Here is a 15027-nt window from a genome sequence, read left to right as displayed (position 1 = left end):
TTTCTGTAAAAGGCGGGTTAATAATTCAAGAAATAGAGCATTAAATTCCATTTTCCTTCCTTTTTATTTTATTTGTAAATATGTTTATTATAAATTTCAATTCTTGACAACTATAGTTACTTGGTTGAATAGAAAATTATAGAAAATAGACATGTGAAATTAATTGATTACTAAAATAGTAATTTCAAAAGATTTCCATAGTAAAAAAGAATATATTAAAACTTGGTATTTATTTATATATTTGATTTTTATATATTTTGACTATTTCACAAATTTTAGACACACTTTTGCAAATCTATTCATTTGAATCACTTAATTGCAATGACACCCTAATATAAAATATTAACAAAAGATTATGATTACACACAAAATATAATACATCCGATCCGAGCCCGAACTAAGAATTCCTAACGAACTTTAAAGTTTCGAATTTTAATTATTATTGTTGATTCAGCATACCTCTGGCCTTCTAATTATTTACAAAATTCGTAGCAAAAATGTTCTCTCTAAAAGAACCATGGAGGAAAATGCATTGAATGTTTCAATTTTTTTTTCTTAGCAAACATTTCGTCAAATCTCGATCATCGGACGAGACCCACTTGCCCGATCTCGGAGCTCAACGAGGGAGTTTTCCAAACACCGTGGCTCTGCATCGCTCGTCTCACCCTCTGAGCCTCTGTCCAACGGCTCTCCGACGCGTAGAGGTTCGAGAGAAGCACGTAGTCCCCGCTGTGGCCGGGCTCGAGCCCTTCCAGCTCGGCCCTCGCCAGCTCAGCGAGGACCGATTCCCCGTGGAGCGTGCAAGCCCCGAGCAAAGTCCTCCAAATCACCGCGTTGGGCTTCGTTGGCATGTTTCGGATGAACTCGTAAGCCTTGCGGACCAAACCGGCCCGGCCCAACAAATCAACCACGCAGCCGTGGTGCTCTATCCCGGGGGCGATCCCGTAATCCTCCCTCATCTTCCGGAAGTATCCGAGCCCTCTCTCGACATATCCGCAGTGAGCGCAGGCGTAGAGGACTCCGACGAAGGTGACCTCGCTCGGGACGAGCCGTTGACTCTCGAAGTCTCGGAAGTATCCGAGGGCTTCTCGGCCGAACCCGTTCACGGCCAAACCGACGATCAGAGAGCTCCACGTCACCACGCTCCTCTCGCTCATCCCGGCGAAGACCCTCTCGGCTTCCTCGGCGGAACCGCATTTCGCGTAGAGGTCCAACAAAGCGTTGACCGCGATCACGTTCGAGTCGAGCCCGGCTTTGACCATGAACGCGTGGGCCCGCCGGCCCAGCGCCAAGGCTCCGAGCTCGGCGCAGGCCGAGAGGAGGCTCACCATCGTGAACCCATCCGGAACGAGATTCCCCGAGCGGCCCATCTCGCTGAACAGAACCAAAGCCTCGTCGGGCTTCCCGTTCAGCGCAAACCCGTTGATCACCGTGTTCCAAGCGACGAGGTCTCTCAGCGGCATTTCGTCGAACACCTTGTGCGCGCTCTCGGACCGGCCACAGCACGCGTACATGTGAAGCAGCGCGTTCTGGACAAACACCAGAGAGACAAACCCGTTCTTGACGCAGACCGAGTGAATCTTCTCGCCCTCTCGGACGTCCCTCAGCTTGGCCACGGCCTTCAAGACGAACGGGAAGCTGTGCGTGTCGGGTCGGGTCGCCGGAGAAGCTCGCATTCGGCGGTAAAGCTCCACGGCCGGCGAAGGATCGTGGGTCTCGGCGTAGCCTCTGATCATAGTGTTCCACGCGAACACGTTGGGCTTCTCGACGAGAGAGAACAGTCTATGGGAGTACGGCATGGGAATGGAGAGAGTCACGGCGGCGAAGATGAGGTGTTTGGCCATGTCGGCGTCGGCGAGAGAGACGCCGCGTCGGATAGCGAAGGCGTGGATTTGGGTAAGCTTTGAGGGCGAAGAAGCGCACGAACGTAGGAGAGAAATGCATTTTTCGACGACGGTATTGTTGAGCTGCGAAGTTGACTTCCAGAGCATCGGTCGGTCTCAGTATGTCTCTTCATCTCCCGGGTTAAACGCTGCTTATACAATCCCACTTATCTTGTCGTTTAGTGTATTTACTTGTCGTTTGTTGGGAAAAAAATGGAATTAATGGGTTTACATAAAATATTTATCTTCCTTTCCGCTTTCTTTTTTTTCTCTTGTCTAATATTTCCGTATGATTTAGGAAAATTAACATCAATAATATCAATTGTTTATCGCTTATCAAAAATCAATCAAAATCTAAATATTGACATATCTAATATTAAATCGGTATGGACTGGGTTGATTTCGTGACACACTTTATACTAAACATGTCAATATTTGAGTTTTGATTTATTTTTTATATGTGACAAGCAAATGGTGCTATTGCTGTCAATTTTCCTATGATTTAACACTAAAATCTGATATTAATTTGAAAACAAATTTAGAATGAAGTATACAAATTTATTGCTCAAAAAATAAGACGTATGATTTCGCATGGACAGATGAAAATAAATTATATACATTATAAATGTATTAACCCCTTGGATGAGATTCTTGGTTTCGTCTTTTTTTGCATACATTGAGAAATATATTTTTTATTTCAACACATGAGTACTCGGCGAGGTCAACTGTAGTATTATTTATTTTCTTTGTTTTTAAAATACTTATTATTTCTTTTAAGGACGAATGAAAAAAAAATTATCTACATTATAAAATGTATTTGTCCCTCCTGAATGAGATTCCTGGCTTCGTCTTTGGGGTGTAGGCATAAGTTGACGTCAATTAATTTTTAACTAAAACTATAAGTGTGGATGGATAAGTTTTTTTTTTAATTATAAATTATTTAAGGGAACATGATGCAAGTTGTGTGGACGTAGATCACCCGAATGACAGATCAACCAAACATATAAATTACCGACTAGTAATACAAGAAGAACTCAACATACACGAAGGGATCTACTAGACTTCTAGTACGAAATAGTAGAATGAGCAAAATAATTCTAACGTTTAACTCTTCACGCCTACGATTTCTAACAATCAATCAAAATGAGACGAATGAACGAAATAAATTGTATATCATAAATTACATATATGCATTATAAAGGCAGGTGAAAAGAAAAAAAAAGTTTATACTATTCAAAGATCTCCCATTTAGTGGTCACAACGATATGCTTTAGTCTTGCGTTTGATATCTTCAGAACGTCGAGGCTTTCCACGCACTTTTGAACCCTTTTGCCCTGCAAATTAGTCAATCAAAGAGTTACGTGTTTAATATAGCTTGAAATTTGTAATTATTAAATGTTACATATATAATTGAGGATCGTAAAAGAAATTAAATTTACGATAATTACATGCAAAAATTTCTGCTTAGAAGCATCTCCTTCGGCGGGAATAGCATCGAGCTTGATTGCTTGTCTCATGAGCATTTCAGTCAGTGTTGTGATTTGAACTTCACACACTTTCACGCCTTTTGATATTGATTTTTCGACTGCTGCCACCTGTAAATATATTAGTTACTACAAAATCAAATGCATATACTTATTGATAATATTGAATCGTTTATACATAAGATGTAATATTTGCCCGTAGTGTGCTTAAAAAAAATGATATTGAGTATTGACTCAGCTGTTGAATGATAAAAAAAAATTGTATTGGGTATATAACCTTAATATTCTTTTAAAATCTAACTTTATAACATGTCCAGATTCTCTCCAAAATAATGAACAGTAAAATATATGAACATATATTTTGAAATGGTTAGATATTTACTCCCAGTTAAAATATTTTTAACTACTTAAATATAACAAATATAGCATAACCCATAATTTGCTTAGGTTTGGACATATTTGTCAAATATTTTTAGCGATAAGCATTTATGATTTTTAGAGATAAGCATTTATGCCCAATTATTCTAAGTTTATTTCTACATTAATGTTTATTTTTTTGTGTAAAATTATTTAAATATGGGATATTAGTTATTACTATGCGAAAAACATGAAAAAAAGCATCAAAGCTTATCATCCCAAAGGGAGGGGCAATTAATGCCATTTTACTACCCTAACTTTCCTATAGTACAATGTCGTTTGAATTTGAGATATTTTCTTATAATTAGTTATGTTATGATTTGAAGATAATAAATTACCTATACGCCTAGTTCTCCTACAATATAATAATAAAATATAAGAGCCCTTATTCTTAATGAATATGTTAGTAATAAAGATTAATAGAACCGTAAAGAGTAAAAATATATATATATATATATATATATAACAACAAAAATAAACTAAATAAAAAATTATATATACGTAGTAAAAAAATTATAGACAATTAATATTTAATAAAATATATAAATCTATTTTTGAAAAGTCAGTAGCTAGACAGTAAATAATACGTGGTATGAAGTCCAAGAGGAGCGAGTCAAACCAAATTCGACCGGCCCATTTACAATGCAAAATGTTATTCAATAATGATAACGCTAATACTCTCATAACAAGGTAGGTGGGTCTCACAAGTGTGAGTGCGTTGACGTATTAGACTACTCGTCTACTTGCTTTAAACTTTAAACAATAAGTAAATGAAACATTGAATAAATACTCAGATAAAAAAAAAAAAAAAACATTGAATAAATACACCTACCAGATTTCTATATTGATTTATGCTGATATTTTTGCTTATCACACATCATTTTACTTAATAGTAATACCACATATTCTGGCCAAGCCAACAAAATACTCGATATAAAGTGTTGTGAGAACTGGCTGTGTGTGTCAATGAAAAATAAACCCAATAAATCACAGAACATGGATCTTATGGCCCGCATTGTCTTACCTTAATAACCAGCGAATCGCAAGAGACTGACAAGGATTATATGTATAACTTTATGATCGCTAATAAATTACGAAACCATTAAGAATCATCATTATCATGTGTACTAGCTACTAAATTAGTTGTCTTTTTTTGTTTCTTCCTTTTTTTTTTTTGGTAAAAGCAATATGTTATATAAAATGCATGGTTTATGACGTCACACACGTACCTGGTCGGCGAGCTTATCAAGCTCCAAGGAAATGTCAGAAATGGCGCGCCAAGCCGCTTGGATCTTGGAATTCCGGCGACTCTCGACGAATCTCCTCTCAATACTCGCCGGATCCTCCGTCACAACCAGCTTTGACCGATCTTTGACCCCACAACCGTCCAAAAACTCGCCGTTCATCCTCTCTCTCCCTTTGAACATCACCCTCTGCTCCGACGGACGAAGCCCAGTCTCCGCCGTCACAAGCTTCTTCACCTCGCCTGAGCAACAAAGTCAACAGTTTGACCCGCGATTAAGTCAACCTAACGCACTCGTCATCAATCCATCGATCGCTTACCATTTTTTAATTAACTCCTAAATTAAATACGAACTCTTTTTTTTATTTTTTTAAATCAATTTTGTTATTCCATATTTCAGCAAGAATCCACCTTCAACGGACGATTATTCGGCGAGCAAAACCAACGGAAATTTTGAGGATTACCATTTATAGAAACCTACGTACATTTCTTGCACTACAAAAATACCATGCACAGCTTTTTTTTTTTTAATTATTAGACCTAATACTTTTTATGTGACAATAATATGCATTACCGAAAGTGGCCTGAGAGCTGACTGATATCTCGAACCGTACGGCACCGAAAGCGACTCGGAGTCGGATTTTGGGGGCCGGCGAATCGGGCTCCGGGCCGGAAAACTGTCTCTTCTGGACCAACATTCCACCGGGCCTCATCTCCCACTTGGCGTCCTCGTTGTTCCTCGGACTCGACGACGACGATGAAGAAGACGACGCCGTACTGCTCGTCGCGTAGTCGCTCATTATCCCAAACGACGGCGCGTGAAGAACACTCAACGTGCTCTTCATCTTCATCATACTTATTCCCTTGCCTAATTTGGAATCGCCGAGAGAGTGATGGTTTTTTTTTTTTTTTTTATTGGCTCATTTTGGAATTATTTTTTTTGTCACCGACACAAGTAGTATGTCTGTAGTGCCGTATACTAGTTGAGGCAGGGTTGTTTTTAATATATATAGTATATATGGGATGTGACTCTGAGGGTTTTGTTCGATTCGAATACTGAGCGGGTACTCCTAAGCCAATTAGAAGTGGACACGTGGTTGGCTATTTCTGGTTTTGATGAGTCACAGCTAAGAAGAGAGAAAGCTTGTGCCGACACTTCGTTGAAACGGCCAATTAACCAACCAATTCAACGCGCGCGCGAGAGAGAGAGAGGAAATTTTTATTTTACTTTTTTTTTTATAAATGTTTAAAATGTCAAATAGATTGTTTGATTAATTTTTTTATGCATGTCTTGCGTAAGTATGGTAGTATTATTGATTTACATATTGTGCAAGTCAAGTGGGTAAAAAATAAATGTTATGATATAGGACCTCAAAAGATATATACGATCACTATTTCTTTTCTCTTTCTTTCTTTTTTATCTGATGTTATAAGAGCGTCGTGTTGATTTGGCTTGTAATAATTTTGTTGTTACGAGGGGAAAACAGAGTCTTAACAAATGGAAATTTAATGAAATAGGGAAAAATATATAGTGATTTTGTTTATTTACTCTTTGTTTACCTCCGGACCTTCGGAGTCGCGTATTGATAATTAGAAATCGATCATTTGAAGCACCATTAAAAAACATAATAAAACTATCGAAAACTATGTCTTAAACTTTTTTTAAGTTTATTAATTTGTTTGTCGTCTATTATATATATTTTTTTTTTCTCAATCTTCGTGACTCCTCACATGCTCATAATACTTTAAGGACCAGACTAGGCTTGAAAGTGATATCATCGTACAAATTTTGTAGCAAAAAGATATTAAAAAATAAGCGGATTGGTAGTTTAAGTTTTATCTACTTCCTTATTAATTTGCAGCTGCTAAATAAACTCGTTTAAAAACATATATTCATAATAGTCCGTGATTACGTACGTTAAACATTATATTGAAATTTTTATCAACACGTGATCACTAGATTTATTTATTTAAATTTATTGTTTTTGTCGCAATCTAACGAACATTTTAAAAAAAAATCCAAGACACTGAAAAAGTAACTTTATTAGATCTACGCATCTAACCAGAGGCGCAAATATTACAGCAATCTCTGACCAAATTAGATATGTATTTTATCATGTATATCGCTTTTCAAGCAGGACAATGACACCAAAATGGATTGCATGTATTATAAAATTATAAGTATATCGTATATAAACCAGTATAGCACATGTATCAAATCAAGATATACGAGTCCACCAAAAAGTAGTGATCTAATAAGTTTGTAATTATGAGTCCAATAAAACAAAAGAATTGAGCTAACCCATCTGACGGAACAGCTCATGAGATAGTTGTGGTGTGTCGATACGTAGAAAATAGAAACAACTCAAAAGTTGGTTCATAAATAATTGATCAAAAGCCATCAGAAAAAAAAAAGGTGGCCCAAAGATTCCATGTTTAGTTACATCCTCAAAAGAAAGCTGAAGAAAAGTGCTCCACCAAATTCAGAAACGATAATATATTGATGTAAACGAGCATTAAAATGAAATAATATAATGTTTCATTTTGCTGGTCATAATTGCGTATAAGTGACCAAGTGACTGAATAATGAGCGGAAGAAAAAAAGAAGATAAGGCAAACATCTCTACATACTAAAACCGGATATATACTAAAAGCATCTGCGTAATATTAAAATTGCTCGCAGATTAATAGTCAGGATATATATATTTAAAAAAACGATAACTTATGTTTTTTTTTATTAGTTCATATGATCCTATAAGTTAATATTGAAAAAAAGGGACTATAGTACATGACTAAATCGAGAGATAATAGTTAATATTAAGAATTCTAATAATAACTATCATAATATAGCGACTAAGAAAAAAATGACTAATTTAGTGGTAAGCGTCCATCAACGAAAATAAAATATACAAAGTATACTACTATAACAATTTTTTTTAAAAACATTGCCATGTTGTGCTAATAAGATAGGTTTTAATACGTACATGACTAGTAAGGTTTATTTCTTTATATATAATATAGAGTTAGTTGAAGCTAAAATGACTGGGTGGTATTTGAGGGTATAACAATTAAGAATAATATGGAATCGTCACATTCATAACTAGACAGTAAAGCAGGCTGTGGGGTTATTAAAATTAGACCGATTGGGAGCATTATTTTGCACCTAGGATCCCATTTGAATCGTCTACAATGTTATAAGGGTAGTGAACATCAATTGAAGTTATGGCAATGCGAGCAAAGAAATATAAAAATGTATATTAAAATTATTATGATCTATGTGGTGATTGCTACGTGACATGACGATCTATAACAAAATTATTGGAACTAAAGGTGGCCACGTGGAACTTATAAAATTTGACCTCATAGTCCCATCTTATATTTTGCGATAAACGTCGGTCTTGTCTTTATAATGACAGTTTCTTTGTTGTAATATCTTCGCACCGAAAATTTCCAATCTAATTTTACACATTTTTTTATCCCATATATTTCATCTCAATCTCTTATATATATATATATATATATATATATATATTCAATTTTTATGAAACTTACATATAGCAAGTAAAAAAAAACAATGGAATACGAGCTCCGCACCTAAATGGTATTGAGACAATACCTAATGTAAATGGTATTGAGACAATAGTCCTATAACCATATCGAGAAAATATATTTTTTTTCTCATTTATTAGACTATACTAAGAAAATGGGAAAAAATTGTGGGGTCCCACCTAGTCAATTTTATATCTCTCTCTATTTCCTTTTTGAAAGAACTTTCGTTTTAGGGGGTGAGATTGAACAAATATAAGACGGTAACGAGTGAGAATATATTATGAGATTTGGTATTCAATTTTTAATAATGAACAACATCATACGTTGAAAGTATTCGTATACGTGAAAAATATTTAATTATAAATTATTTTAAATAGTTTATTTTTTATATGTGGATATTTTTTAAGACATCTTTAAAACGGCTTGAAATCAAATATTTCACTATTATAAATAGTCGCTAACATCACAACCCATGACAGAAGTTTATTTTTTCAATGGTGGAAAGCCCCAATTCCTTGATTTTCATAGCGGACGAATTTTGTCATGGAAATTAACCACGACATATTTGTTCTTTGCGTAATCGTTTTTGTGGTAAGCTTCATCTATAAAGTCCTTAAAAAAATGTTTTAGACATCTTTTGAAGTCATTTATTTAAACTTAAAAACTAATATAGTTGTTGTTATTATGTTATTTTCACAAGATAAAAGCAACACCATGAGAGCAAAAAAGATACATTAAATTAATGCACAAAATGCCAATGCCACAAGCAAAGTGCTCAAGTCAAACACTCAAAATAAGGTTCATGAAACAACTCGAGACCATGTCAACGAGACAACCCACGAGTTATGTCGCGAGACCATGTCGGCAAGTCCTCTTTCAAATCCACGAGATGAGTCGAGAGTCCACGCAACGACTCGAGATCACGTCTAAAATATATATCTCTCAAGATCACGTCTAAAAAATATATCTCTTGAGACCAGGAATCGAATTTGCAAGTCCTTGCAATGACCCAAAATCAAGTATACACTCATTCGTCAAGCTCCGAATCAATACACTCATGAGATGTCTCTCAAACGATTTCTCAAAAGAGACTTTCAAAGCATGTTTTCAAGCTAAACTCCTTAACAAATATTCAAGACAGAGCCACAAACATGACCACTTGATTGGTCAAAGAAAATGATCACCCGACCGACCAAAAAAATAAGACCACTTGGTCAAAGAAAATGACCACTCGGCCAGCAAAGAAAATAACCACCTGGCCAGCCAAAAATGAAGACCATCCGGTCGGTCAAAAAAGAAGACCACCTGGCCGACCACCCGACCGTCACCCGACCATTCCCACCACTCGGCCAAGACCACCCGACCGTTTCCACCACCCGACCAATTAAGCACATCCCATTAAACTCATTTGTTCCTATAAATACTCAATTCACAAAGTAAGTTCTATCAACTTGTCAAAACTCTACACAATTGACACTACAACTTTCTCTCTCTATAAAATATAGAGACGATCACAAATCGTTCACCAAGAACATAATAACATGACTAATATTGAGCGTTAGGGCGTGCCAAAGGAAAATCCTCCGCGTCATTCTATATTCACGTTTTCTTGTGCTTAAGTAAATGTGCAAGGATAAGAACCGACGATGAACTTGAAGATCTAAGAACGACTCGAAGATCAGAAGATTCGATGAGGAACGCGAAGAACACGTTCGGAGAGAAGATCAGCGAGTTGAAGGCAAGGTCTCGGAAGAGGTCTCACGGGTTGCGGTAAAGGTGTCGGACGATGTTTCACGGATTGAAGGCAAGGTGTCGGAAGAGGTTTCACGAGTTGAAGGCAAGGTCTCGTAAGAGGTTTCTCGGGTTGAAGGTCGGACTTTGGAGAGAGATTCAAATGGTTGAAGACTCGAGGAGGCTAAGGCTCATGAGTTCGACGAAGAACGCGGAAGATCCGAAGCTCAAAGACCCGAATATAGATCTGAAGACTCAAAGACTCGACGATCCGAAAACTCGAAGATCCAAAGAACACAAAGAAAGCGAAGACTTGGAGACTTGAAGCTCCGAAGATCCGAAAGCTCGAAGATCCAAAGATTCAAGGCCCCGGAGACACGAAGATCCAAAGTACACGAAGAGAACGACAAATATGACGAACGCGAGAAGCACAAAAGATATTTATTGACGAGATACGAAGATGATGAGAAGAGAAAACTTCACCACACTTAACTACGTATGGTCATAGGGTCCGGCCCTATATCGAACCATAAACGGTCCTGAATGTTAATCCGAAAATGCGATTAATAATTTTGAAGTTTTTTTAAAGTGACTCAAAATGTTTATGTAGATTTATAAAGTCATTATCAATTATTTTTAAACTTGATTAAGAACGAGTTTAAGAGTTAGCTAAAATCATTTATATCTTCATATAAACTACCTGTAAAATCAGTCTACAATTTAGACTGTTATATCTTATCTTATGTTATTATTTTTTTGAAAAGGTTAGCTAATTTTATGTATTTTTGAATGTGCTAATATGTAGTACAGTCAGCCTATGTGGAGTGCGAAATAAACGTCAGGATAAAATACATAAATATACTCCACCAAACTGATGTCGATATTTATATGAAGGTTGTCCAATAACTTTTTCTCGTGCTGGTGATGATCTTGTGGTACACATTTAGTCACGATGTTGAAAATATCAAATATATAATATTATTATTCTTGACTGCATGGAAGGTATTAATGACGCTTGACCAACGACGTGGTTGTAATTTGTTGGTACAGACAAAGTTGATTTTATAACCAAATTTGTAGGCCGCAGATACCAATATTGAGTAATAATTATTATAACTATTATATTATTTTTGTATATAGTGAATATAGGGATTATATTATTTTTGTATATAGTGAGGGATGAATATAGAGAGAGAGGTCACCCTAATGTATTATTGATTATAACGGGCGATCGGGGTAACGGGGGGTCGGGGGATGGCAATGTAGATGATCTGGGGATGGCAAAATCAGACTCTACCAATAAATTTTTTGCAAAATTATATTATGTTTATACACATTTATTTTTTATGAGTCTAGATATAAATAAAACTCTAAAGGGTATAGGATAATCAAGGTCGGTCGGTCGGCCCGAAGTACTATGAGATCTTAGGCAAAAATAAAATTTGAGGTTTTTATTTTGAAAACATATGAAATATATTATAAAAAAATTGGGTCATATACATAATAATTTTATTTAAGAGGCCTTTTAAAAAAATTGAGGTTTTTTTAGGCCTATTTTTTCATTAAAATTTTGAGGCTTTAGGCCATGACTTAAGTGGGCAAAGGGTTGGGCCGGCCCTGAGGATAACCCATGTGTATTTTTTTTGCTCATTTAATATTAGATGTATTAATAGCAAATATAAAAAATACACTTCAATAAAAAAATAAACAAATCTAAAAAATACTTAAATTAATAAATAAGTACACTAAAATTTGCTTAGAATTCATAAATATAGTAATAATTTTTAAGTAGGTAGGATTGGATAAAAATCATACCCTACCCATACCCATATAATTTTTAATGGGTAATATTCATACCCTACCCATTACCCTTTATTCGGGTAAGACCATACCCGTAACGAGTAAGGTCTTGCGGTTACGTGGATATGTAAGTAAAATTATCATCCATAATTGTAATATAGGTCACCCGTTTGAGTGATTGAAAATGCAATTTTTTTTTTTAAAACGTGGACGGTGCCACAAAAAAATAATATTAATGTCCTCACTTAAAAGCTTAAAGAATACCGTCGTTACAAAGAAGTCATGCCTAACCCCTTAGATCAACAATAATCTCATTCAAGTTCTAACCAAATCAAATCCCCTCCTTAATTCTAAGAGAGTACTTAGTCAAATTATGAGCAGACTCATTACAATCTAGGAAGGAACCTAATCCAAAAAGTATTGAAAATTGACAAACATAACTTTGATACTTTGATGTTGTTGACTACTTCCAAATAGTCCGATTAAAGGACAACACGACACATTGACACTTCAAGGTCACCCCCATAAAGGATGGTCGAGGCTTCCGTAAGACGAGGGGAGGTTAGTGTTTTTTAAGCTTTAAATAATCATATATTTTTTTTAATTTATAGACTTTTTTTTTCAATAATATGAGAATATATATTATTTAAAATCCACAATAATTATATATATAAATTTGGGGAGATATTTTTTTTTAATTATTATTATGTTTTACTATTTTCATGGTAGTATTTGCTTTTGGCAGTTGTTTCTTGTATTTTATCGCAAGAGTAATGTTGTTGGCCCGTCTAGGGCCAACGGGAACAAGGGCATCTCTTCGACCCACATGGCTGTACGAGGTCTTGGGCGGCGGAACCCTGACTCAGCCAGGAGCCGGCCCAAACCAATGGCCAAGTCAAAGCCCAGCCATGGGCCGAGTCAATGGCTCACTCGGCCATTGGCTGGGTCAAATGGCTCACTCGGCCATTGGACAGTTCACTCGGCCAATGGCCGAGTGAACCCCTCAGCCACCAAGGCAGTTCACTCGGCCATTGGCCGAGTGAACCTTCCAGCAGTTCACTCGGCCAATGGCCGAGTGAACCCTCCAGCCGCCAAGGCAGTTCACTCGGCCATTGGCCGAGTGAACCTTCCAGCAGTTCACTCGGCCAATGGCCGAGTGAACCTCCCTGCTGCCTCAGCAGTTCACTCGGCCATTGGCCGAGTGAACCTTCCAGCAGTTCACTCGGCCAATGGCCGAGTGAACCTCAGCCGGCCCAAGACCTTCACTCGGCCAATGGCCGAGTGAACCTCACCACCATGTTCACTCGGCCATTGGCCGACCCAGCCTCCTCCAATGCCGACCCAAGCATTCTCACTCGGTCAAGGGGTCTTCAAACCACCTCTTGGCTGCCTATAAATACCAAGGCACCCCCTTGGTCCAGGTAATCCATTCTTGAGTACCGAAACGCTGCCGAACTCGTACCTCGCTCGTTTCTCTCAAGCTCTGGCCTCTAAACACCCCTAAAACCTCTATACTCCACCTCAATCACACTAATGTTGAGCGTCGGAGAGGTAAACAGGGGCACCCCCCTGTTTCCCATTTGTAGTTCACGTGTTCTCTACTCCTTTTCAGGTACTCTGACGAACTCAAGGGACACCCACAGCTAAGGGACGACTTGGGATACCAAGTCCGACACGCTCGAGTCGAGACGAGACCACTTGGTCCGGCCTTGGGTCTGACCGTCTGCGACTCCTAAATCGTTGTCCGAATAACAGCGACAACATTTTGGCGCTAGAAGGAGGGGACCACCGACCTTAGCACGCTCTCCCTTCCATTCCACACTTTCACCGCCCCTACGACTCTCGAGAGATGAGTCACCTACCCACTACCTCCGCGGGTACCTGAGCGACGAGCTCGAGGTACGGTCTCCGACTCCTCGCGCACCGTCTTGAAGGGCAACCTCGCGATAGCGAGAGCCAGCCCCAAGACCCGGTGAACGACCCCGAGGCCGAGCTCCGAGAGGACACGGCCCGGCGGCTCGCGGAGCTCCTTGACCGTCCCGGCGTTGACAGCTCCCTCATCGCTGGTCTCCTCGGCTACGACGTCGAGGATCGATCTGCTCAAGATTACTCCGACCCCGAATACGTGGAGGAGTCGAGGACCGACGAGGCCACCCCTAGCCTCGCTCAAGCGCGACCCGAGAGGGCCAACGGTGCGTTGGCCGATCCTTTGTACCCGGCGCGACAACAGGCACGGTCACAGTCCCGGGGACTCGCCCCTTCGGTTTCAAGAGGTGGCCGGACACGGCCCCTCGCCGAGGAGAGAGCGACTCTGGTCGACGATGGAGCCGATAGCCGAAGCGCTCGCCGGACGACCCGACCAAGGGCGACCTCGCCTCGTCGTGCGCCAAGCGTGGACCTTAGAGAACGCTTGACAGCGCAGAGAAACTCCCGAGGGGAGGATCTCCACCAAAGGCTAAATTCTCGAAGGGACGCGCTCCCCGCCGCAACTCTTGGCCGACCTCAGGCCAATGTCATGGACCAAGCATCCAACGAACGCCAACCGGTGACTCCCGTGGCCCCGACGGTCGGCCCTGCTAACGGGCTTGACGTGGTCACGATGATTCAGAGCCTCCAGAATCAAATCATCGAGATGAGGGAGTCTGGGAGGCAAAGGCCGTACGGAGGGATCGAGGAATCATACTCTCCCTTCGCCGCACAGGTCCTCGCGCAGCCATGCGTGGGAAACTTTAAGTTACCCTCCATTCCCCCCTATGATGGACGTACGGACCCCCACTTCCACGTCCAACACTATGAGACGTGGATGACGATGCAAGGGCAGACGGACGCCACCCTCTGCCAAGCCTTCAGCCTGACCCTCACAGGGTCGGGCTTTGAGTGGTTCCAAAGTTTGAGGCCTGGAAGCATCCCGTCCTTCAGG

General features: G+C 39.1%; 2 protein-coding genes across 2 annotated transcripts; both read right to left on the bottom strand.

Moving 5' to 3' along the window:
* Positions 1–387: 387 nt before the first annotated feature.
* Positions 388–1978, bottom strand: LOC149386373 (Tetratricopeptide repeat (TPR)-like superfamily protein). Its single transcript, XM_089626907.1, has one exon. The coding sequence runs from the start codon at positions 1842–1844 to the stop codon at positions 582–584; it is 1263 nt and encodes a 420-aa protein (XP_089483033.1). The 5' UTR covers positions 1845–1978; the 3' UTR covers positions 388–581.
* A 967-nt stretch (positions 1979–2945) lies between these two features.
* Positions 2946–6029, bottom strand: LOC149386372 (BAG family molecular chaperone regulator 1-like). The gene is made up of 4 exons (XM_089627422.1): positions 5602–6029; positions 5014–5270; positions 3332–3478; positions 2946–3217 (listed from the first exon to the last, which is right to left on the bottom strand). Exons 1-4 carry the CDS (start codon positions 5879–5881, stop codon positions 3113–3115), a joined length of 789 nt encoding a protein of 262 aa, XP_089483548.1. The 5' UTR covers positions 5882–6029; the 3' UTR covers positions 2946–3112.
* Between the last annotated feature and the right edge of the window lie 8998 nt (positions 6030–15027).

Source organism: Urtica dioica, chromosome 9 (genome assembly GCF_054948205.1).
Source record: "Urtica dioica subsp. dioica isolate 48M chromosome 9, U.dioica_male_clone48M_v1_H2, whole genome shotgun sequence".
In the NCBI taxonomy this organism is placed as follows: domain Eukaryota; kingdom Viridiplantae; phylum Streptophyta; class Magnoliopsida; order Rosales; family Urticaceae; genus Urtica; species Urtica dioica.
Note: the sequence above shows the minus strand (reverse complement) of the source record. Positions and strands in the feature narration are given on the sequence as shown.

Bases quoted from the DNA above. Each gene is read 5' to 3' on its own strand.
- LOC149386372 (XM_089627422.1), bottom strand. From the start codon at position 5,881: ATGATGAAGATGAAGAGCACGTTGAGTGTTCTTCACGCGCCGTCGTTT. The intron at 5,271-5,601 runs GTAATGCATATT...TTTGTTGCTCAG, and splicing joins CAGCTCTCAGGCCACTTTCG to GCGAGGTGAAGAAGCTTGTG. The intron at 3,218-3,331 runs GTAATTATCGTA...ACTAATTTGCAG, and splicing joins CTAAGCAGAAATTTTTGCAT to GGCAAAAGGGTTCAAAAGTG.
- LOC149386373 (XM_089626907.1), bottom strand. From the start codon at position 1,844: ATGGCCAAACACCTCATCTTCGCCGCCGTGACTCTCTCCATTCCCATG.